General features: G+C 43.6%; 2 protein-coding genes and 1 long non-coding RNA gene across 9 annotated transcripts in view; 1 reads left to right on the plus strand and 2 right to left on the minus strand.

The window, feature by feature from the left end:
• ZNF609 (zinc finger protein 609) overlaps nucleotides 1-2,322 on the minus strand; it is a 240,059-nt gene extending 237,737 nt beyond the window's left edge. The window contains exon 1 of one of the 3 annotated variants that reach the window (XM_021941743.2): nucleotides 769-2,322. The gene's annotated coding sequence lies outside the window, so the exon portion shown is untranslated. Of the gene's footprint in view, nucleotides 1-488; nucleotides 731-768 lie in introns of those variants that run through there. The other 2 variants (XM_003901053.5, XM_009210383.4) reach the window with 2 other exon arrangements.
• Nucleotides 707-17,604, plus strand: LOC103885880. The gene is made up of 3 exons (XR_004185425.1): nucleotides 707-814; nucleotides 11,788-11,833; nucleotides 17,454-17,604. It is a non-coding gene; the product is annotated as an uncharacterized LOC103885880 (long non-coding RNA).
• The window catches only part of TRIP4 (thyroid hormone receptor interactor 4), a 76,163-nt gene continuing 59,076 nt past the window's right edge, over nucleotides 6,731-23,817 (minus strand). For 4 of the 5 annotated variants that reach the window (XM_031669236.1, XM_017960695.1, XM_003901051.2 and 1 more), the window contains exons 12-13: nucleotides 17,232-17,334; nucleotides 6,731-7,036 (exon numbers count right to left, since the gene is read on the minus strand). In XM_031669236.1, the coding sequence (XP_031525096.1) occupies nucleotides 6,969-7,036; nucleotides 17,232-17,334 (171 nt within the window). In that variant the 3' untranslated portion in view covers nucleotides 6,731-6,968. The remainder of the gene's footprint in view (nucleotides 7,037-17,231; nucleotides 17,335-23,817) is intronic. The other variant, XM_021941747.1, reaches the window with a different exon arrangement.

Genomic DNA, 23,817 nt, shown 5'->3' on the forward strand with positions numbered 1-23,817 from the left:
CAACCTTCTTACTGCACGATCCCAGCCACCTTGCTCCCTACTCCTGGGTCACGCACACGTCCTGCTTCCGACCCTATGCTCTGAACAACCCCCGTCCCCCCCACCCCACTCAGCCAACTCCCTGACTGGCCCCAGTAGCCCTGAGCGCCCTCAACGTACCCAGACTCGCCTCGGAAACTCTCTGGCCTGCTCCCATAACCTAGCCAGACCCTAATCCCCTCCCGTGCACCCCTACCCTCAGCCTGAACCGGCCCTGGCCACGCTTTGAACTTCACCCAGCGCCCCTCGACGCCCCCTCCCCCCCCCACGCAACGACCCCCCCTACACACCTTCCCCTCGCTCCGCCCCAGCCCCCCCAACCCCCACTTCCTCCGTCAGGCAGCGCCGCCGCCCCCGGCCCCCATCAGCTCCCCTCAGCCCCGCGCCCCATCGGTGCCGCCGCCTCTTTCCTCCCCCAGTCCCGGCTCCACACAAAGCTCCGGACTCACCGCGCGGCCGGTCCCGGGAGCCGCCACCTCCGCCCGCCCGGGGCCCCGGGCCGTAGAGCCGCCGCTGCTACGGGGCCCAGGCCGCCATCCGTTCCCGCGGCCCCTCCCCCCCCACCCCACCCCGGCTTCGGCTCTCCGCCCCCTCCCCGCGCCGCTCCGCCCCGCCCGGCCGGTGCCGCTGTGTCCGGGGCCGCGGGTCCCTCAGCCGCCGCCACCGCCGCCGCCGCCGCCGCGATCCGGGACAACCAGAGTCACCCGGAAGACACGGACACTGGATTACCAGGCCCTCGGATCCGGATTCCGCGCGTGTGTGGAGTCAGGAGCGGGTGAGCGCAGTGGAAACCCGGAACCTGGATGAAGGAGCGAAATCCTGGGTCTTGGAATGCGCGCTCACCGGGAGCCCAGATTAGGGAGTCTTAGCTAAGGGAATGCTGGAAAACCCGGCGTGCCAGTTAGAACCAAGATAAACTCAAAGAAACATGGATTGGAGAGCTCGAACCTAACGCTGTCCCCTCTTGGGCAGTAGAACTCTCGCTGGATCAGACTTCCTCATAGAGAGGTCTCTGGGCGGAGTATTGCACCTTATAATACAGAAGACACCTCTTCTGTAGTTGTCCTTTAACCACAGAGAGGAAAGGGCCGTAGGGAGTCTGAACATGGGCATCCACAAAGAACAGAGGAGCAATCACAGTTCCTGATGGTTTCATCCATTTTAGCCCTTAGTTCAGCGAAGTGCCAACCTCCTAATTTTTTATCCTTTGTTCTCCAGCTTTTTCTTTTAGGATTACCACTTACTTTTCTCCCCAAAGCACCCATTTCTAATTCCTCTATATATCCCTTTCCCCCTAACCATCCTATATCACTAAATCTTGTTGCCTTTTATTATCTAAAAGTCTTATTCTGTCCTTCTCCAACCCACCATTCTAAGGATTGTAGCTTTTATCTTTCCTTATCTGCCATTCATCTGTGATTGCCCAGCACACTATCTAATGCACAGTAGGCATTCAGTCCATGTTTAAGTGAGCCCTCCCACCCAGCTCTCACTTGTGAAACATCTATTCATGACGACCTCCTAAGACTTCCACCTCATTCCATAGCAAACAAATTTACCTTCTCAAGGCCTCCCACATCCTAGCCCCTATTATGTCCTTCCTGTGTCCTTGACCATTTTATTCTGCTTTGCATTTATCTTACCTTTTTTTCCCCTATCCTGAGGCATCCTTCAACAGTGCCACTCAAGATAGCATGTGACTTGCAGATAAAGTGAGGTCATAAAAAGACGGGGGAGGGGTTGATAGCTAAAGATAAAAACTAAACCTGTCTGGTCTAGGAAAAATAATCTCTCTTTGGTCAACCAGTAGTTATGTTGTTAGACAGTACAGGGGCAGAACTGATCCCAGGTGACAGCGAACTTCCAATGTATACTAGACAAAGTTACAAGTGAGGATTCAGCTACTTAGCAGGTGGAGACAGAGAAGGATTTAGTGTTTTAGACTTAGGCGTGATTTAATTAAGGATTAAACATTCCAGTAGTCATCTCCCACTGAAGGAGCATGACTCTGCCACTGGAGAGAACTAGACTGCAAAAATAGGGAATAAAGGAAAGTAAACATTCCTGCAGTGAACTCCAAGTTTTAGCCAGAGAAAGTTCTCAAGCCTGGAAGAACCACTAAAAATTTTCAAGTGATCAGATGTCCTACATAGTAAACAAATCTTAAGTTTTTATTTACTGTTCCTCTAGACCAAGGGTTGGCAAACTGCATCTCACAGGTCAAATCAGGCTCACCACCTGTTTTAGTATGTCCCATGAGCTAGAATGATTTTTACATTTTTAAACAGTTAAATAATCAGAAAACTATTTCATAATGTGAAAATGATATGAAATTCAAATTTCAGGCCAGGCACGGTGGCTCACACCCGTAATCTCAGCACTTTGGGAGGCTGAGGCGGGCGATCACGTGAGGTCGGGAATTCGAGACCAGGCTGACCAGCATGGAGAAACCCCGTAAAAATACAAAAGTAGCCAGGCATGGTGGCGCATGCCTGTAATCGCAGCTACTCGGGAGGCTGAGACAGCAGAATCGCTTGAACCCGGAGGTGGAGGTCACAGTGAGCCGAGATCTCGCCATTGCACTCCAGCCTGGGCAACAAGAGCAAAACCCTGTCTCAAAAAAAAAAAAAAAAAAAAGAAAGAAAGAAAAAGAAAAGAAATTCAAATTTGAGTGTCTGTAAATAGTTTTATTGGGCCGATGGCTCACACCTGTAATCCCAGCACTTTGGAAGGCCAAGGCGGGTGGATCACCTGAGGTCAGGAATTCGAGACCAGCTTGACCAACATGGAGAAACCCCATCTCTACTAAAAATACAAAGTTAGCCGGGCCTGGTGGCGCATGCTTGTAATCCCAGCTATTCGAGAGGCTGAGGCAAGACAATCACTTGAACCCAGGAGGTGGAGGTTGCAGTGAGCCAAGATCGCGCCATTGCACTCCAGCCTGGGCAACAAGAGTGAAACTGTCTCAAAAAACAAACAAACAAACAAACAATAGTTTTATTGGCTCTAGCCAAGCTCATTCATTTACATTATCATCTATAGATGCATTTTTACAACAGCAGAGTTGAACAGTTGAAACAAGGACTGCATGGCCTGTGTAAAGCCTAAAATATTTGCTATCTGACCCTTTCCAGAAAAAGTTTGCCAACCCCTGCTCCAGACAAGCACTATCCAACAGAACTTTTTGGAGCAATGGAAATGTTCTGTATCTGTGCTGTCCAATGCAAAAGTCGCTAGCCACATGTAGCTATTTGAGCCCTTGAAATATGGTCAACAGTGACTGAATAACTGAATTCTTAATTTCATATAATTGAAATTTTCATAACCACAAGTGGCTAGTGGCTACCATAATAGACAGTACGGCTCTAGACTCTTAAATATTTTGTACTGATGCTTTTTTCTCTCCTTACGCCACAATCTTACTCCCTTCCTGTGACATTCCTCTATGTATTCTCAGGAACTCCCCACCACCCCACTGTTGCACAGTCCCACTCACTATGTACACATCCATTTTTCTGACCTCAAGCTAGGGTACACTTACTAGGTTGTCTCTCTGGACTCTCCATTGTCACAAATGAAGTCTGAAAATGGATCAGGTTATCAGTTGTCACCCTATGAATTAAGCCACATTATGTACATACACATAAATGGACATTTACACAAGTTTCTTTGTGTCAGAGGATGGCACTGAGGCTGTATTCTTTCTTCTCTGCATGAGAGAAGTAGAAAAGTCCTCCACATGCTGGATCCCTTGTTGCTGCTGGTGCCTGTGGTATGGATCACCTCCCTCTGAACACATTCACAGAAGCTAAGAGCAGCAGATGTATACTTGCTATTTGAATCTCTAGGGAAAAAAAATTCCTTCATCATTGGATTTTCTGTCCCTCACCAGGCCTAACAAACTGAAGTTAACTAATTTCTTTAGTTTAAGAGATGATTGCTTTTTACTGGTCTTTTTGAGCTGGCTTTTTGAGAATAACCCCATACTGTCTCGATCTTGGCTAGGTGCATTTTTCAAATTTACTAAATTAAATGAAATCCACAATAATGGGCTTTAGTAGAGACAATAAAGTGGAAAGAGATTACAGGTTATAATCCAAAGAAGCCATAACTTTGTAATTATTTGTAAAAATGGTTTTGAAGTCTAAATTTTTCACACTTACTTCCTAGGAAAAAATGAATTTATGTAAACTTCTGACTTAAAAGAGGGGATACCTAGTTTTCTTTTTCCAGATTAGCTATACCAAGAAACAAACAAAAACCCTTACTCTATTCCAAACATCTAACTGCAAAGCCAAGGCTTCCTACATTTGACCTTAGCCAAAAGGCCAAGAAGCAATAAAGCCAAGGCTTCCTAAACCCCGTCAGAGAGTCTCCAGTTTCATATATCACCTACTCTGACTTTATATAAATGAGACTGAGTCCTGCTGGAAAAACAAAAACAAAAAACCCAAAAAGCTAAGACGTCGACAGCAATTGAACCCAACTATTCAAAAGGGGGTACAGATATTTAGACTGCAACAAAAAACCAGTTCAGAAATGTGAAACTTCCTTTAGGCCACACTGTCCCAGAGTTACACAGTCAGAGCAAAGTGTTGTAAAGTACTAAAAGGCTATTCCTGGGCAAGTTTGCACTCAGGCTGCTAAGAATTTCCACTAGGCTTTAAATTGTGCTATTCATCACTGAGCAACTGAAGGCCATCTACCCCCAAGTTTCTCCCACACTTCCTCCCTGGTGTCTCCACAAATAAAAGAGAGACCTTATACTACCACCACCATATGAACTAAAGACAGACTTTCACAGTCTAACCATGAAAAGGAGAAGTTTCCATGTTATTCTGCCATTTACTAATGAGGTTCCAGTTGCATATTTTGGATGCTGAGGTGGGTTCTTGTAAACTTGTAAAGTTCTTGTAAACTGTCTTATCTCAGCACACAAAATGGTTGCATAACCTGATCTGTCGCAGCTCCTGATGTTTTTCTTTCGGCATGCACACAGTCTATCCAGATGAAAAAATCAATCCAGACACCTCTCTGCTCAGGCTGTTGTTCAAATAAACATTTTTCCTCCCTCCCTAGGCTCTTCACCTCCTGCCTTCTAGTTTTATTTTGGTATTAAGAGAGCCAGACAACTCCAGCATAGAATTCAAGGTGCTACTGCTTGGTAAACTATTAGCTGCATAGGGAATCCAGGATGGCTTCATTAATAGTAGGGTATGTAGGAAGCCAGAAAGAGACTCCCCAGACATGCCCCCCCGCCAAAGAAGTGGACATTAGTAGTCCTTTCCCCTTTCTCCAGAGGTTGAACAGAAAAAGGGAATACTACATGTTTGCATCACCGGAACAAGAATCGGGTGGGTTTTTCCTGGGAATCCAGAGTGATCAGGCCCTGCAAAACCAATGCCTAGAGCTATGCAACAAGCAGGGTTCACAGTTGAGTGAACATCAATGCATAATGAGTGGAGGCATTTCAATGCAAATAAACGCTGAATATGAAGGATTAAAGAAAGGGGAAATTAATCTTTTTCATAACACAGGGCACATTTTTTTCTCTCCCTTGCTGTCTCTAAGTCATGCACACAACTGCTGGAGGGAGTCCAACTTCCCCAGTGTGGTGGTGTTGTTTTATAAAAAGCAGAACATACACATTTAAGACCATGAATTTCCTCAGGATGCCAGCAACTGAGATTCTGACAGCTCTTCAGAACAGCCTCAGAAAGTGTTTCACTAAGGACGGCCAGACTGACAAGCAAAAACCTCATTTCAAACTAACCTCTTCTTTTTCCAAAGCACATAGCTTTCTGGGATGTGAATGGTTTAAAAGATTTGATTTCAGCATTTGGGGGGTATTTGGATGCGTTTATTAAGGCGATTTTATTTTTTAGTTTGTTTCTAATTGCCCCATCCAAGTGATGCTTTTGCAATACCAACAAAATAAATAGGGCAGCTTCATGCTGCTTTAGCAGGTGGCTCCATCTTCTCCCAGTCTGAACCATCCATATCCTGGCTTCTCAAACCCAAGAAGTGGAAGCACTTCTTCAGCTTATTCCTTCCAAAAAAAAAATTGCCAATGAGGGTTACTCAGCTTTTCACATTTCACTCAGACTGTTCAAGAGACATTGGATTGGAGCAGAAAACTTGTTACAAACCTTTTTGTCCCATCACAGGTTTGTATTAAGCACAGGATTCCTCAAACATCCTATTACTCTACAGATTATCCCTTTGATAAGAAACTTTAAAATCTGAGAGGATCCCTCAAAAAAAATAATTAACCTAGGTTAAACACTTTTTTTTCTTTTTTTTTTTGAGACGGAGACTCACTCTGTCACCCAGGATGGGGTCCAGTGGCAGGATCTGGGCTCACTGCAAGCTCCGCCTCCCGGGTTCACGCCGTTCTCCTGCCTCAGCCTTCCGAGTAGCTGGGACTACAGTGCCCGCTACCACGCCCGGCTAACTTTTTTGCATTTTTAGTAGAGACGAGGTTTCACTGCGTTAGCCAGGATGGTCTTGATCTCCTGACCTCGTGAGCCACCCACCTCGGCCTCCCAAAGTGCTGGGATTACAGGCGTGAGCCACCGCGCCCGGCCATGTTAAACACTTTCTAACTACAAATACAAGTCTCGAAAAGGAAAGGAATTTCCAACTTGTTCCCATCTCTTTTGATACTATTCTGAGAAAAATGTCAAAAGACTTAGAATTTTTAAATAGGTTTTTATAAATAATGTATTCAAAGATTTTGACCCATTACATAAAGTAGGAATCCCACTCCTTAAGAAAAATATACAGGTTTTGGTAAGAGTTTAAGTTCTGAGATATTCAAGCCTGATGCCAAGCCTTTAGGTTTCTACTACTTCAATTCCAAAGGACCAGTAGATAGCAATTTTAGTACATAAAACTCCACTATGCTGTATAGTTCCTTTTCTCCTAGGTCAGACAGCTTTATTCTGCTTCATTAACCCCTTCTTTGCTCCTTGATGGATCTTGGAATCCAGTTTCCCTGTAAGGGAGAAAAAGAAGTCTCATTATTTATTTTTGTATTTGCAATGCAAATCTTTTGTAGCCTCCCAGGTCTTCTGGTTACTGTGTTCCTGTCACATTCAATTATCTTATTTCAGGACTCAGACACTTCCAAACTTCAGAGTTTCATTCTGTAAGAATAAGGAAGCAATGGGAATACTGTACAGGGATACACAAATGCATACGATGAGTATTTGTCCTAAGAATCTAAGAAGTTAATTATTTCTAATTTTGTAGCTACTAGAAAAGAAATATCACATTTTTAAGGGTGTTCGATGCTAAGGCAAATTTTTAAGAATATACACATGCAATAAAGGAAGGCATTTCACACAGTGGGAAACCCACTCCTCTGACCTGTTAACTGGCTGAGCATAATGCATGAACCTTCACAGTGAGAAAAGCAGTTCAACACTCCTTTGCTGCCTCAGACTTAATAGGGGGAGTGACCTGCAACAGTGGAATAGAATCCACATGAATGCTTTACTGACAAAGGGCCCCTATCACCAGCTAAGAAGGTTAAAGGTCATAGGCTATATGACTCTCTAAGTATTAAACTTAGAAAACAAGCAACCTTCCCATCCCAGGTGACCCTAATGAAAGGTATATTACTGATGTGGTCTCTGACCTCTTCTCAGATCTACCAGGATAGAGTTTGGCTCAGTGGTAGCAGCCTTAGGAACCATCCATCTCATTAGGAGAATCTTAAGAGAATACCTGTCTGTCTGGCCTGAGAACAGTTTGGCAGTTTGCTTTCTCCCACAAAAAGTCTCATCTAAGTCAATAGTGATGCTTATGCTGAAAATAGAAACATAATTCAGTTCAGTCTCAGCACTAAAAAAAAAAAACCAAGCAGTCTTCCCCTTCAAAGGCAGCTGAGTATAGCACAGGCCCATGCCCATAACCACTGCCTCTCAATATGTTTTCATTTTCTTTTTTTTTTTTTTTTTTTTTTTTGAGACGGAGTCTCGCTCTGTCACCCAGGCTGGACTGCAGTGGCCGGATCTCAGCTCACTGCAAGCTCTGCCTCCCGGGTTCACGCCATTCTCCGGCCTCAGCCTCCCGAGTAGCTGGGACTACAGGCGCCCGCCACCTCGCCCGGCTAGTTTTTTTTTTTGTATTTCTTAATAGAGACGGGGTTTCACTGTGTTAGCCAGGATGGTCTCGATCTCCTGACCTCGTGATCCGCCCGTCTCGGCCTCCCAAAGTGCTGGGATTACAGGCTTGAGCCACCGCGCCCGGTCTATGTTTTCATTTTCATTTGTTGCAGCAATCAGGCATAACAGAAGGAGCACTGGACTAAAAGTCAGAAGACCCAGGTTCTAGTCCACCCTCCTCTGGTATTAACTAGCTGTATGACCTGGGCGAGTCATTCAGTTTCTCTGGATTTCAGTATTTTCACTTGTCCAATTAAGAATACATGTACTGACCATGGCACAGTAAGATTGTGAGAAAAATTAGCTTCAGCCTAACAAGTTTCTCTGTTTACTTAAATCTCCTCCTGTCTAACATTAGTCTGTCTGTGTGTCTCTCTTTGTTTATCTCTCTCTCTCTTTCAGGCTACACCTGCTTCTAGAAGAACATTATGTTCTTTTCTGGGCTTCCTCAGAAACCATCCACTAAGTGATACCCTGAATATCATTTAACAATAATCACAATGCTGTTGATTTTCATTTGGGCTTTAGAGCACAGGGCATTCCCAGGGATTTAGGAGTTCTTTTATCCTCTGTGCTTCCTGGCTGAAAACCTGAACATGTGCCAGCCATCTGGCAAAGAGCCCTGTTACAAGGCAAGTCAGCCTTTGTATCCCTAACACTACCATAGTAACTGCCAAATGGTAGATGCTCAATAAATGCTCTCACCAAATGAATTAAACAAAGGTAGACACTACACATTTCAAAACCTTTATATTATAGACAGTACTAAGTAACCACAAGTAGCAGATATCAGATAAATGTAAGAGTACAGATTGTAAAGGTGGTAGTACCCAGAGGTGAGTCTCATTCAGCTTTTTAGGACAAGCCAGGCCAGAATTTAGAATTCCATCTAGGACTCCAGACATTCAGTTGTCTGTATTGCATAAGTTGAAAGACTCTATTTGTTTGTTTGTTTATTTATTGAGACAGAGTCTCTGTCGCCCAGGCTGGAGTGCAATGGCGTGATCTCGGCTCACTGCAACCTCCACCACCCAGGTTCAAGCAATTATGCTGCCTTAGCCTCCCCTGTAGCTGGGACTACAGGTGTGTGCCATCACGCCCAGCTAATTTTTAAATTTTTTGGTAGAGATAGGGTTTCACCATGTTGGCCAGGTTGGTCTTGAACTCCTGACCTCAAGCAATTTCCCACCCCACCTCAGCCTCCCAAAGTGCTGGGATTACAGGCGTGAGCCACCACGCCTGGCTGAAAAACTCAGTTTTAATCCTGAGACTTTGTAGCTGTATAATCTTGAGTATGTTACCTAGTCACTCTTGTCCTCAATTTTATCAACTCTAAGAGGAAACTGGACTATAAAATACTGAAGGTTCCTTCCAACTCTATGATATTGTGCCCTAGAAATGAAATGTAAATTGGAATAATTTGTTCCTGAGGCAGTCTGATATAGTGAAAAGAACAGGAAATCTTGCGACAGAAAGACTTGAGTAAAATAACTTCTATAAACCTGTAAAATGAAAGGAGGAAAAAGCCCTTACTAACACACAGTTATTGAGAAGATTCTAGCTAACACAAAGTGCTTTCTATAGACCAGTCACTGAGCTACGTGTATTACACATACACTAAGTCCTTTAATCAAATAACTACAGGTTCAGTACTCCTTATCTAAAATGCTTGGGACCAGAAGTGTTTTAAATTTCAGATTTTTTTGGATTTTGGAATATTTGCATTATATATACTTACTGGTTAAGTATCCCAAATCCAGAAATCCAAAATCCCAAATGCTCCAATTAGCATATCCTTTGAGCATCATGTTGAAGCTCAAAAAGGTTTAGATTTTGCATTTCAGATTTTCAGATTTGGGGCAGGGTGTGGTGGCTCATGCCTGTAATCCCAGTACTTTGGGAGGCCAAGGCAGGCAGATCGCTTGAGCCCAGGAGTTCCAGAGCAGTCTGGCCAACATGGCGAAACCCTGTCTGTACCAAAAAAACCAAGCCCTCCCCCACCCCCCTCCTCAAAAATCTGCTGGGTATGGTGGTGCAAGCCTGGAGTCCCAGCTACTCGGGAGGCTGAGACAGGAGGATGGCTTGAGCCCAGGAGGCGGAGGTTGCAGTGAGCCAAGATCTCATGCCATTGCCCTCCAGCGTGAGCAACAGAGTGAGACCCTATCTAAAAAAAAGATTTTTTTTTTTTTTTTTGGCCGGGCACAGTGGCTCACGTCTGTAATCCCTGCACTTTGGAAGGCAGGCAGATCACCTGAGGTCAGAAGTTCAAGACTAGCCTGGTCAAAATGGTGAAACCCCGTCTCTACTCAAAATACAAAAATTAGTTGGGCATGGTGGAGGGCATCTATACTTCCAGCTACTCAGGAGGCTGAGGCAGCAGAATCGCTTGAACCTAGGAGGTGGAAGTTCCAGTGAGCTGAGATTGTACCATTGCACTCCAGCCTGGGCAACAAGAGTAAAACTCAAAAAAATAAAAATAATAATAATAATAATAAAAATAAAAGCAATAAAAAATTAGCCAGGTATGGTGGTACAGGCCTATAGTCCCAGCTACTTGGGAGGCTGAGGTGGGAGAATTGCTTGAGCCAGGGAAGCAGAGGTTGCAGTGAGCTGAGTTCACACCACTACACTCCAGCCTGGGTGACAGAGCGAGACCCAGTCTCAAAAAAAAAAAATTCTGGCCAGGCGCGGTGGCTCAAGCCTGTAATCCCAGCACTCTGGGAGACCGAGATGGGCGGATCACGAGGTCAGGAGATTGAGACCATCCTGGCTAACACAGTGAAACCCCGTCTCTACTAAAAAATACAAAACACTAGCCAGGCGAGGTGGCGGGCGCCTGTAGTCCCAGCTACTCAGGAGGCTGAGGCAGGAGAATGGCGTGAACCTGGGAGGTGGAGCTTGCAGTGAGCTGAGATCCAGCCACTGCACTCCAGCCTGGGTGACACAACGAGACTCCGTCTCAAAAAAAAAAAAAAAAAAAAAATTCAGATTTGGGATGCTCAGCCTATAACTAAAATAATATATATTAAAGTGCTTCAGGCTGGGTGTGGCTTATATCTGTACTACCAGCACTTTGGGAGGCCAAGGCAAGCAAATCACTTGAGGTCAGGAGTTCAAGACCAGCCTGACCAACATGGTGAAACCCCGTCTCTACTAAAAATACAAACATTAGTTGGGTGTGGTGGCGCTCACCTGTAATCCCAGCTACTCGGGAGGCCGAGGCAGGAGAATTGCTTGAAACCAGGAGGCAGAGGTTGCAGTGAGCTGAGATCTTGCCAGTGCACTCCAGCCTGGGCAACAGAGCAAGATCCCATCTCAAAAAAAAAAAAAAAAAAAAAAAAAGGGCTTCATAAATTCAAAGTCTCCAGAACAAGTAAGGGTGGTCATATTATTTATGCTGAGGCTTGGGAGTTAGGTTTCTTAGTTATGGTTTCACTTTCATCTTTCATTTACCATATAACCCCAGGCAAGTCTTTTAATTATTTATTTCAGATTCCTCATAAGAAAAAAATACATATCATTTTCTTCACATTCTTAAAGCTTCACTGAATAAGAACATTCCTATTTTACGTTTCAGGAAACTCCAGTATGATTATGAAAGCCCTCAAGTGAGACCAGCTCAGGTAAGATCAACCCATCAGAATAAAACACCCAATGGTAGGCAGACTAATCTCTGGCTTCAGTGATGATGTCTAAAATGGAAAGCTAATAGGAGAAACAAGATACAAGAAGAACAAGGATTTCCAGTATATTCCCAGGAATTCAGACATTCTTTCATCCCTTAGGCTGCCTAAAAAAAATCAGACTTTTGCCAACAATCTGTGAACTCCTTACAATCATGGACATTTTGTATCCCTAAAGTCTAATAGAGTGATTGCCAATAGAGGCAACTCTTGGGCCAGCTGTGGGCAATGATGGTAAGGGACCAGGGCTTCTTGTGGAAAGCAGCAGTCATCACGACTGTCCTTAGATTGCAGGAACTTTAAGCTCTGAATTCTAGTTCAGCCTGGGCTTCTAAGATCAGGATCTGGATAGTGAACCACAGTGAGATACAATACATCCTCTTCAGGGTAGGGTGTAACACTTAGTTTCTGTATTTCCCCAGTATTTTTACATTTAATACCTAAATCATTTCAGTGTTAAACCACATCCTCAATCATAGTGCCTAAAAGAAAATCAAATGCATGTGCAGCAGATGGGCAAGAAGTTAAAAGGGGAAAAAATATTTGTCATCAATTGATATAACTCTCACAGGAATTTTCACATGGTTTGCAAAAGATATAAGGTGCATTAGTTTATAGAGCATGTTGTTAAATTTAAAAATTTTCCTTTATCTGAGTATTCAACCTATATAAAGCAGACACAGAGCCAGGTGATACCCTACTGTGTATTGCTTTTTTCTGAATTATTTCAATTTCAGGAGACACAATTAACTTAAGGTCAAGCAAACTCAAATTTACACTTCCAAAAACAAACAAATCAAAGTATACACCTTTAATTTAAGGCATTTATATACATATATATGATACAACACATAATATATATATATGATACAACACATAAATGGGTCATATTCTAAAAGTTTATTTGCAAGTCTGAAGTTTAGAACCTGAAGCCAGGAGTAGTAGTGTGTATCTGTAGTTCCAGCTACTTGGGAGGCTCAGGCAGGAGGATCTCTTGAACCCAGAGTTCAAGGCCAGCCTAGGCAACATAGTGAGACCCCTGTCTCAAAAATAAAAGTTTGGAATTTCAAATATATTTATCATAGAACTAATCTGTAAAGGGTGGCTACGTTCCTAAGCCATCCCACAAAAAAAAAAAAAATTAAGCCATAGTGTTATAAGTAAAGCAGACTATTAATTTTGTTTTAGAGACAGGATCTCGCTCTGTCATCCAAGCTGGAATGCAGTATTGCAATCATAGCCCATTGCAGCCTTGAACTCCTGGGCTGAAGCAATATTTCTGCCTCAGCCTCCCAAGTAGCTGGCACTACAGGCACATGCCACCACACTGGAATAATTTTTTTTTTTTTTTTTTGTAGAGACAGGGTCTCACTATGTTACTCAGGCTGGTCTCAAATTCCTGGCTTCAAGGGATCCTCCTGCCTCAGCTTCCTAAAGTGCTGGGATTACAGACATGAGCCACTGTGCCTGACCAAGTATTAATATTATTAATGCTATTAAACTTAATCACTTCATGTAATAATATATCTAGGGGAAAATGTGATAACCATTCCAAATTAAGAGGCGTGTATGTATTTTCCCCAATGTAACTGGGATTAAAGACTTTTCCAGCTTAAACTACTGGAGGTATCCCCTAGGACCTAATGGAAGAGAGTTCTGGCAGAGTAGGAGGTTTTTAGAGAGGCCGAGGTAAATGGATCACCTGAGCTCAGGAGTTCGAGATCAGCCTGGGCAACATGGCAAGACCCCATTTCTAGCAAAAATACAAAAAATTAGCCAGGCATGGTGGCGTGCGCCTGTGGTCCCAGCTACCTAGGAGGCTGAGGTGGGAAGATCACTTGAGCCTGGGAGGTGGAGGTTGCAGTGAGTCGAGATTGTTCCACTGCACTCCAACCTGCATGACAAAGTGAGACCCCATCTCAAAATAAGATTTTCACTACCTATTGTTTCTGTGCAGTTTTTAACCTTGTCTAGTCTACCATTAACTAACAGAAACAATAGGAAAAAGATAGGAATTTTTTTTTTTTTTGAGACAGAGTCTCGCTCTGTCAACCCAGGCTGGAGTGCAGTGGCGTGATCTCAGCTCACTGCAAACTCCGCCTCCTGGGTTCACGCCATTCTCCTGCCTCAGCCTCCCGAGTAGCTGGGACTACAGGCGCCCGCCACCACGCCTGGCTAATTTTTTGTATTTTTAGTAGAGACAGGGTTTCACTGTGGTCCCGATCTCCTGACCTTGTGATCCACCCGCCTCAGCCTCCCAAAGTGCTGGGATTACAGGCGTGAGCCATTGCGCCCGGCCTAAAGATAGGAATTTATTAAAGCTTTCTCCTAAGAATGTCACTCCCCTCCCCATCATGAAACCTTATGGAGAAAAATGAAGGCCCTAAAGGTCCTGAAGTTATAGAGAAAGTACTAAAGTAAAACGTTTCAGAGAAATATCTAAACCCCACACAGAACATTTTTTCACAGGACTTTAGGCAGCAGATGAAAACCAAGCCAGGGGAAGAAGCTACGAAAAGGGAAGTAGGACTAAAGATCAAGTAACAGTGGGTCTGAGAGAGAGTATCTACCACCGTTTCCTCCTACCACCAGTGTTGCCACCAGTGCCTAGAGGAAGGTGAAAATGAAATGGAGGAGGAAGGGGTAGACTGCCAGAACCAAAACAGAGAGAGGGTAAAATGGAGATCTAAATTCTAAATAGGGCCAGGTGTGGTGGCTCACACCTGTAATCCTAACACTTTAGGAGGCCAAGGCAGGAGGATCACTTGAGACCAAACTGGGCAACATAGTGAGACCTCATCTCTACCAAAAATTTAAAAATCATCTGGGTGTGGTGGCACATACCTGTAGTCCCAGCTACTTTGGGGGCTGAGGTGGGAGGATTACTTTATCCCAGGAAGTGGAGGCTGCAATGAGTCATAATTGCACAACTGCACTCCAGGCTAGGTGACAGGCCGAGGCCCTATCTCAAAAATAAATAAATCCTTAATAGTGGAGAAAAGAAAGGATTTCCAGGGCTACTGGGCCACCAACTGGAGTACCGTCTGAAGTAAATAATTTGTGTCAGTTAAGGGCAACTTGGTTCAGATCTTCCAATGTGTAGGAATCTTAGGATCTTATCAATCAAAATGTTGCCTGAATGTTGCAGTAAATATACATTAATGTGAATTCCTACTCCAAGCATTTCATTTTGTGATTCAAAGCAGTGTTACTTAAAGTATAGCCAGCTGGCCAACAGCATCAGTATCACCTGAGAGCAGGATTGAGGAACCTGTGTTTTAACAGCTTGCTAGGTGATTTTTAGTTACATTATAGTTTGAGAAGTACTTCTCTAGGGCATAGATTTATAAAATGGCTAGTTGGTCCCCAAAGTATTGGATGAGGGAGAGTTGTGCACCAGTGAGGACAATGCATGCCCTAGAATCACGCAATTCACACAATGGGAAAGCAGTGACAAAGAGGCACAAAATGGTAACTGACATGAGCAAATGGGAGACAGTTGCTGATGTTGCTTTTCCAAGGATGTTAGGCAGGGAGGACACCACCACTATATATGTGGGTTTGTTTTGTTTTGTTTTGTTTTGTTTTGAGACGGAGTCTCGCTCTGTCGCCCAGGCTGGAGTGCAGTGGTGCAACCTCGACTCACTGTAAGCTCTACCTCCCGGGTTCACACCATTCTCCTGCCTCAGCCTCCCGAGTAGCTGGGACTACAGGCACCTGCTACCATGCCTGGCTAATTTTTTGTATGTTTAGTACAAACAGGGTTTCACTGTGTTAGCCAGGATGGTCTCGATCTTCTGACCTTGTGATCCACCCGCCTCGGCCTCCCCAAGTGCTGGGATTACAGGCGTAAGCCACAGCGCCTGGCCGACTATATGTGTTTTGAGACTGCTTTGAAATAGAAGAGGCTGCTCTGGGACAGAGGAAGACAAGATGGGTCCCAGCTACTCAGGACGCTGATGTGGGAGGATTAGACCTGGGAGGTGTAGGCTACAGTGGGCCATGATCATGCCACTGCACTCCAGCCTGGGTGACAGAGCAAGACCCTGTCTCAATCAATTAATAAAAATTTTAAAAAGGAATGAAAAGCAAGAGAGCCAAGGCCGTACTCTGGGAACCAATAATGAAGAGAAATGTGGGAAGTGGTGTCTCTAAAACAGATGCTCAATAAATACTTAAAATGTTAAGTCTTTTTTTTTTGGAGATGGAGTTTCACTCTTGTTGCCTAGGCTGGAGTGCAGTGGCGCAATCTCGGCTCACTGCAACCTCCACCTCCAAAGTTCAAGCGATTCTCCCGTCTCAGCCTCCCGAGTAGCTGGGATTACAGGCGCCCACCACCATGCCCAGTTAATTTTTTGTATTTTTAGTAGAGACGGGGTTTCACCATGTTGGCCAGGCTGGTCTCGAACTCCTGACCTCAGATGATCCACCCATCTGAGCCTCCCAAAGTGCTGGGATTACAGGCATGAGCCACCACGCCCAGCCCTTATTCTTGAGTTGAATACTGAACAATGAATAAATGGATAAATGACAATGTTGCCACTGCACTGCCTTACTACTTCCTTTAATGAGCAGTACAGTGGGGTAAAACACTCTTTTGGCTGACAAATAGCATTTTAATGTAATAGGATCTGAAATAGAAGTTTCGAGTGACTTACTATGCTGATAATTGTGGATCAAGGTATACTTTGGAAAGGCTTTACTGTAGTTAACCTAACAAAGTTATTGATAAGCATAATTATATTAAGCCTCCAACACTAGGGACACACAGAACACAGTAAAAAAAAATTTTTTTTTTTTTTTTGAGACGGAGCCTCACTCTGTTACCAGGCTAGAGTGCAATGACACAATCTCAGCTCACTGTAACCTCTGCCTCCCAGGTTCAAGCGCTTCTCCTGCCTCAGCTTCCCAGTTCTCAGCTGGTACTACAGGCACTACAGGCACATGCCACCACACCCAGCTATTTTTTTTTTTTTTAAATCTTAGTAGAGATGGGGTTTCACCATGTTGGCCAGGATGGTCTTGATGCCTTGACCTCGTGATCCGCTTGCCTCAGCCTCCCAAAGTGCTGGGATTACAGGCATGAGCCACCGTGCCCAGCCAAAAGGGAAGATTTTATAAAAATCTAGACAAGTGAGATGCAAGACAAAAAAATAAAAAGAAAAGAAAAGAAAATTAGACCATCAAAGATTATGACTTACAGGCTGATCCAAAGGTAGTGGGTTACTTCAACTGATTGTTCACAGTCAGTTACAGATTAAACTCCTTGTTCTACTTTTTTCCCCATTCCTCACTACTGCACTTGACTGGTCTTAAAGAAAAAAAAATCATGACTTACAGATTTTTGGATTTCCTTTAATAGGAAACTTCACAACCATTTCCTGAGGATTTTTGCAGATGAAAACAAATGGAGAATCAGATTCTTGACTGATGTCTGGAAACTGTGAAATATAAAAATAAAAAGTTCAGGCTAGTTGGGACAAGTTTTGAATTTAAGGAGATCAGAAGATGTCCCAGATTTCACCTCAACATTCTGATGATAGTACTCTCCATTTCACAGGTGAAGAGGATTATGCTTAACAAGCAAGAACAAACCCACACCTTTCTACAATCCTTAGTACAGTATTATACAATCTATTGCCTGCGATCTCTGATTTCCTATAGTGGGAACAACTTCATTGAAAAAAAAAAAAGGATACCTGAAATCCTCCCAGAAGAATCAGAACTGACTGTTCTATTATCAGAAACAACCAAGAATCAGGAGATTCAGAGATCTCCTTGGGGAACATCAGGTACCCACAAGGTTCAACTCATGTGAAGCACTGGAAGACTTAAGAAAAAATAAAACATCTGTGGAAATTCTGCCAGAAACAGTACACATAGCCCTTCTCTTGCTAAACGGAAGGAAGATGATTCATTCTGAAAGGTATGAACATGCAAAAGCTGTTTTGCTGGATGCTTTCCAGATCTACTTCGGGTGAAAAGGTAACTGGTAGAGCAATTCTGAAAATTATTTAGAAACCTCCTTTGGATCTCTTATCATAAAACAAATCTGTGTGAATAGTTAGGACTTTTACTTTTTTTGTAAAAACAGACACAGAACCTAGAGTAAGACTATGCTGGCTACACAATCACAATTTAAGAACAATTGGGGGTTAGCAATGGTTAACTGATCTGGAATTTCATTATTTCCTATCTTATTATGTCTTATGTTTGGCATGTTCAACAAATATGACTCATAGGCTTCTGGGTCAGACTTCATTACCAGAGAAGCCTTTCTCGTAGTAACTACCATCAAAAGTATGAAATTACCTGTATTTTCCACCCTTATTTGACTGCTAAGATATGCCTCCTAAAGTCTAAGCCACTAAAAGTTTCATTTTAAAAAGTAAGGAAATTCAAATTTCTCTGTAACTAGAAGCATGCATAGTTAAACTTTTTTACTGACCACTCTTGTCCTACATGATAAGTGATGCTGTGGGGAAAACGGAAGGGATTTTTAGCAGCATCTGGTCCTGCCCACACACCATGGCTTTCAGTGTGGAAGAGGTGGGACATGTACTTTGTTTTTATTTTGTTTTTTTTTAAGAGATGGGGTCTCGCTATGTTGCCCAGGCTGATCTCAAACTCCTGGACCCAAATGATTCTCCTGCCTCAACCTCCCAAAGTTCTGGGATTATAGGAGAGAGCCACCACACTCAGCCAATAAAACAAACTTAATATTAACTATCGGCCATAATCATATTAATAGGCAGGGTCAAATGTTCATGGTAGAAAAGTAAGGCTAAAGGCCGGGCGCGGTGGCTCAAGCCTGTAATCCCAGCACTTTGGGAGGCCGAGACGGGCGGATCACGAGGTCAGGAGATCGAGACCATCCTGGCTAACACAGTGAAACCCCGTCTCTACTAAAAAATACAAAAAACTAGCCGGGCGAGGTGGTCGGCGCCTGTAGTCCCAGCTACTCCGGAGGCTGAGGCAGGAGAATGGCGTAAACCCGGGAGGCGGAGCCTGCAGTGAGCTGAGATCCGGCCACTGCACTCCAGCCTGGGCGACAGAGTAAGACTCCGTCTCAAAAAAAAAAAGAAAAGTAAGGCTAAAGACACAAGGGTAAACCCTCTTCTTTCTTACCCCTTTTATCTTCAGAAGCCAAAGAAAAGCAAGGCCCAGCTGTTATTGCTGGGTATTAGAAGGAAATAAGCTCTGCACAAGATCCATGCTGAGGTGCTTTGGCACAAATAAAACCAGAGGCTGCCATCAAGATCACTAAACCTAATTCTACAGAGACCAGAGCAGCAGCAGTCATAATTACCATCTCTTTAATTTTCCTATTTTTCCTTCCCTGTGGCTTAGAGACCATTGAGGCAAAGGACAATCACAGCTCTGCTTTTCCAACACCACAAACCATTTCAGCCAATCTCTCCTCTTTCTTCCATATCAATAACTTTTGCCTCTCTACTGGATCAATCCTATTAACATACAAACATTCTGTAATGTCTGACATGAAACAAAGTCTCTTATCCAGATCCCACATCCTCCTCCAGCTATACTAATTTCTCAGATTCCCATTACAACAAAATTCATCAAAAGATTATCTGTACTCCTTTAAGTTCTTTAGATTCTTTAAATCTGCCTTTAATTTCTCTCGCACTTTTTTCTCCAATTCACTATAAATAGGCTTTCGCTCTCATCATTCCATCAAAATTATTCTTGTAAAGGTCACTGTTGACTTCCATGTTGCTAAATCAAATGGTCAATTCTCAGTTCTCACCTTTTTTTTTTTTTTTTGAGACAGAGTCTTGCACTCTCACACAGGCTGGAGTGCAGTGGCACAATCTCGGCTCACTGCAACCTCTGCCTCCCGGGTTCAAGCAATTCTCCTGCCTCAGCCTCCCGAGTAGCTGGGATTACAGGCGCCTGCCACCATGCCAGGCTAATTTTTGTATTTTTAGTAGAGATGGGGTTTCACCATGTTGGCCAGTGCAATGGTCTCGATCTTGGCTCACTGCAACCTCTGCCTCCCGGGTTCAAGCGATTCTCCTGCCTCAGCCTCCCGAGTAGCTGGGATTACAGACGTCTGCCACCACGCCCAGCTAATTTTGTATTTTTAGTAGAAATGGGGTTTCACCATGTTGGCCAGGCTGGTCTTGAACTCCTGACCTCAAGTAATCCACCCGTCTCAGCCTCCCAAAGTATTGGGATTACAGGTGTGAGCCACCGCGCCCGGTCAATTAAATGATTAGATAAATTAAATAATAAAATTAAATTAAATGATAGATCATTTTAATTGATCTATCTGTAGTAGAACTTGATAGCTTTTTTCAAAATCTTTACTCTTGCCATCCAGAGATAGAATTCTTTTCTCTGGTTAGGCAGGTGGCTCACACTTCTAATCCCAGAATTTTGGAAGGCCCAGGCAGGAGGACTGCTTGAGCCCAGGAGTTTGGGACCAGCCTGGGCAACATGGCAAGACCTCATCTCTACAAAAAATAAAACATTAAAAAAATTAGCCAAGCATGGTGGCACACACTCTAGCCTGGGCAAGAGTGAGACCCTGTCTCAAAACAAAAAAGCAAAAATATATCCAATATCTCACCATTTCTTAAGACTTCATTGGCTACTTCCCTGGTCCAAGCCATCATGTCTCCCTGGGTTTCTGTAATAACCTCCTAAGTGGTCTGTTTCTGCCCTTAACTTCCCTCTTGGTCTATTCTCAACAGAGCCACCAGAACTAATTTTTTTTTTTTAATATCATATCACGCCATTCTTCTGCTTAAAACTCTCCAATGGGTTTTCATCTAAATCAGAATAAAAGTTTAAGTCCTTGCTTACCACCTACAAGTCCCTGGACAATCTGGCCCCCCATTTCCTCTCTGATACTTTCTCTTACTTATCTCCCTCATTTTCATTCCACTCTTGCCACACTGGCTTCTTTGTTGTTCCTGCCTCAGGTTTTTTGGACTTGCCTTATCCTTCTTCCTGGAATGCTTTTCACCCTAGGTATTTCCATGGCTTCTTCCTTCTCTTCCTTCAGAACTTTGTTCAAATGTCAACATGTAGTGAATATTCTTGATAACCCTATTTAAAATCACAGCACCAAATTCCCCAAAAACTTGGCACTCTAAACCTACCTCTCCAGTCTTATTTTTTATTTTTTTTTTTGAGACGGAGTCTCGCTCTGTCGCCCAGGCTGGAGTGCAGTGGCGCGATCTCGGTTCACTGCAACCTCCGCCTCCCGGGTTCACGCCATTCTCTGGCCTCAGCCTCTCAAGTGGCTGGGACTACAAGTGCCCACCACTACGCCCGCTAATTTTTTGTATTTTAGTAGAGACGGGGTTTCACTGTGTTAGCCAGGATGGCTTCAATCTATTGACCTCGTGATCCACCTGCCTCGGCCTCCCAAAGTGCTGGGATTACAGGCTTGAGCCACCACACCCGGTCCTCTCCAGCCTTATTTTACCATCATCTGATACACTGTCATTTACTTATTTAAAACTTTTACTTGGTCTCACCTCACTAAGACAAAAGCTCCATGAGGACAGGGATTTTTGTTTTGTTTACTCATCAGCATCTAGGACAGTGCCTGGTTCACAGCAGGCAATCAATAAATACTTGTTGAATAAAAACGCAATGAATGGGCCGGGCACAGTGAGCCAAGAACGTGCCACTGCACTCCATCCACGCTGGGTGACAGAGCGAGACTCCGTATCAAAAAAAAAAAAATGATTTTACCAACTTGTGCATTAACGTTATTTTATTCATGGTGAATACACACATGCTGGGAATTGGACACTCTTAGAACTGTAACTCTAAGTAAAAGTAGATATTACTCTTAATGTGTTATCCTTAAACTTGTGTCTTGGCAAGTGGTCAATATGGCTCTATGTTTAAGAAAAACCACCCTGATGTGTATTAACAGAGTAAGCAAATGTTAAATAGTGGGAAGAACTGGAAAAATTAAATAACAAAGGTTCCTTGGACCCATCATGCCTCACAATAAAGGCAAACATAAAAATCAACTTTCCCAGGTGAATCTCTAAGTTCCAGGTGAATATCCCTTTTCCTACTACTAGCACTGAACTTCAGGGAACTTACAAGAAACAAAGGTGAAAAGCAAAGTGGCCTACAAGGAATAAAGTAAAGCCTATGCATTGGAAGAAGAGATTATTTTTCATTATCAAACACATTAAAACAAAGTGAGCTTGGCAGAGCCTCAGTACCTCCAGAAAAAAAAAAAACATAATCCCCACAACCAGGGCCCGGACACTAAAGACCACATTACATACTAACAAGCTGCTATATACTTACATTGTATCCTAACAAGTAAGAGATATTTGGTCTGAAAGTCAGAAAACTAAAATGCAGCTTACCCAGAGAAAGAATAAAAGAAGGGAAGTGAAGAATGTGAATAAGCTCTGGATGTCACATTTTATTTTATATTTATTATTATATTTATTTTATATTTTTATTTACATATATTTATTTTGTATTTTATATTTATTATTAATTATTTTGAGATAGGGTCTCACTCTGTTGCCCAGGCTAGAGTGCACTGGTGCAAGCACAGCTCACTGTAGCCTGGACCTTCTGGGCTCAAGTGATCCTCCTGACTCAGCCTCCCAAGTAACTTGGAACTACAGATGTGCTAATTTTTTTTTTTTTTTAAAGACAAGGTTTCACTCTCACCCAGGCTGGAGTGCAGTGGTATGTTTGTAGCTCACTACAGCCTTGACCTGGAGGGCTCAAGCCACCCTACCTCAGCCTCCTGAGTACTGGAGACTACAGGCCCACACCACCAGACCTGGCTAATTTTATTTTTTTCAAGAGATGGGGTCTCACTGTGTTGCCCAGGCTGGTCTTGAACTCCTGGGCTCAAGGAATCCTCCTTCCTTGGCCTCCCAAAGTGCTAGGATTACAGGCGTGAGCCACCACCTTTGACTGCACATCCAGTTTAGAGACAACGCTAGATTAAGGGTCACTGACATAGCACAACAGACAGATTAGGGAATTTGGGTTCTAAAATCAAGCATCTAACCAAACTTGATGAAAGACTCCAGGAAGTTGCTGGTATTCTTGCCAATGAGAACTCTGATTCACCAGGTTTCCAGCCTGAGAAGTAGGGGAGGTGGGCCTACTCTGCTTTCATGCTTCACAAATTTCATATCTGTCTAACATAACAGGTAATTAACCACTAAACAGCCATTTTCTTCTCCTATCCAGAGGGAAATTGTTCACCAGTCATCTAAAAAAAACATTTCTTTTAGGCCAGGTGCAATGGCTCAGGACTGTAATCCCAGCACTTTGGGAAGCCAAGGCAGGCAGATCGCTTGAACCAGGAGTTCAAGACCAGCCTGGGCAACATGATGAGACTTCATCTCTATTTAAAAAAAAAAAAAAATTTATATATATATATATAATCTCATTTTTTTTTTTGCCATTTTCATAAGAGAAAAAGTTCATTAGCAGTTTTTGTCAACCACCACTGATTCAGTGGCAAATGGGCATTTTCACCAAATCTTCAGGCCTCCCCTTCATTCTTATTCATTCTTGTACTGAAATGATCAATAACTCCTGAACTATGTCACTCTTCACAACAGATTCCCAGATGATCTGTAAATGGTATATCTGTCTCCAGATATAAGATTTATAAGTTGGCCAGGCATGGTGGCTCATGCCTATAATCCTAGCACTTTGGGAGGCCAAGACAGGTGGATTGCTTTAGGCCAGGAGTTCAAAACCAGCCTGGCCAGTATGGTGAAACCCCATTTCTACTAAAAATACAAAAAATTAGCTGGGCGTGGTGGCGGGCACCTGTAATCCCAGCCACCCGGGAGGCTGAGGCAGGAGGATCGCCTGAACCTGGGAGACGGAGGTTGCAGTGAGCCAAGATCACGTCATTGCACTCCAGCCTGGGCAACAAGAGTGAA

This window comes from Papio anubis, chromosome 7 (genome assembly GCF_008728515.1).
Source record: "Papio anubis isolate 15944 chromosome 7, Panubis1.0, whole genome shotgun sequence".
Lineage (NCBI taxonomy): Eukaryota > Metazoa > Chordata > Mammalia > Primates > Cercopithecidae > Papio > Papio anubis.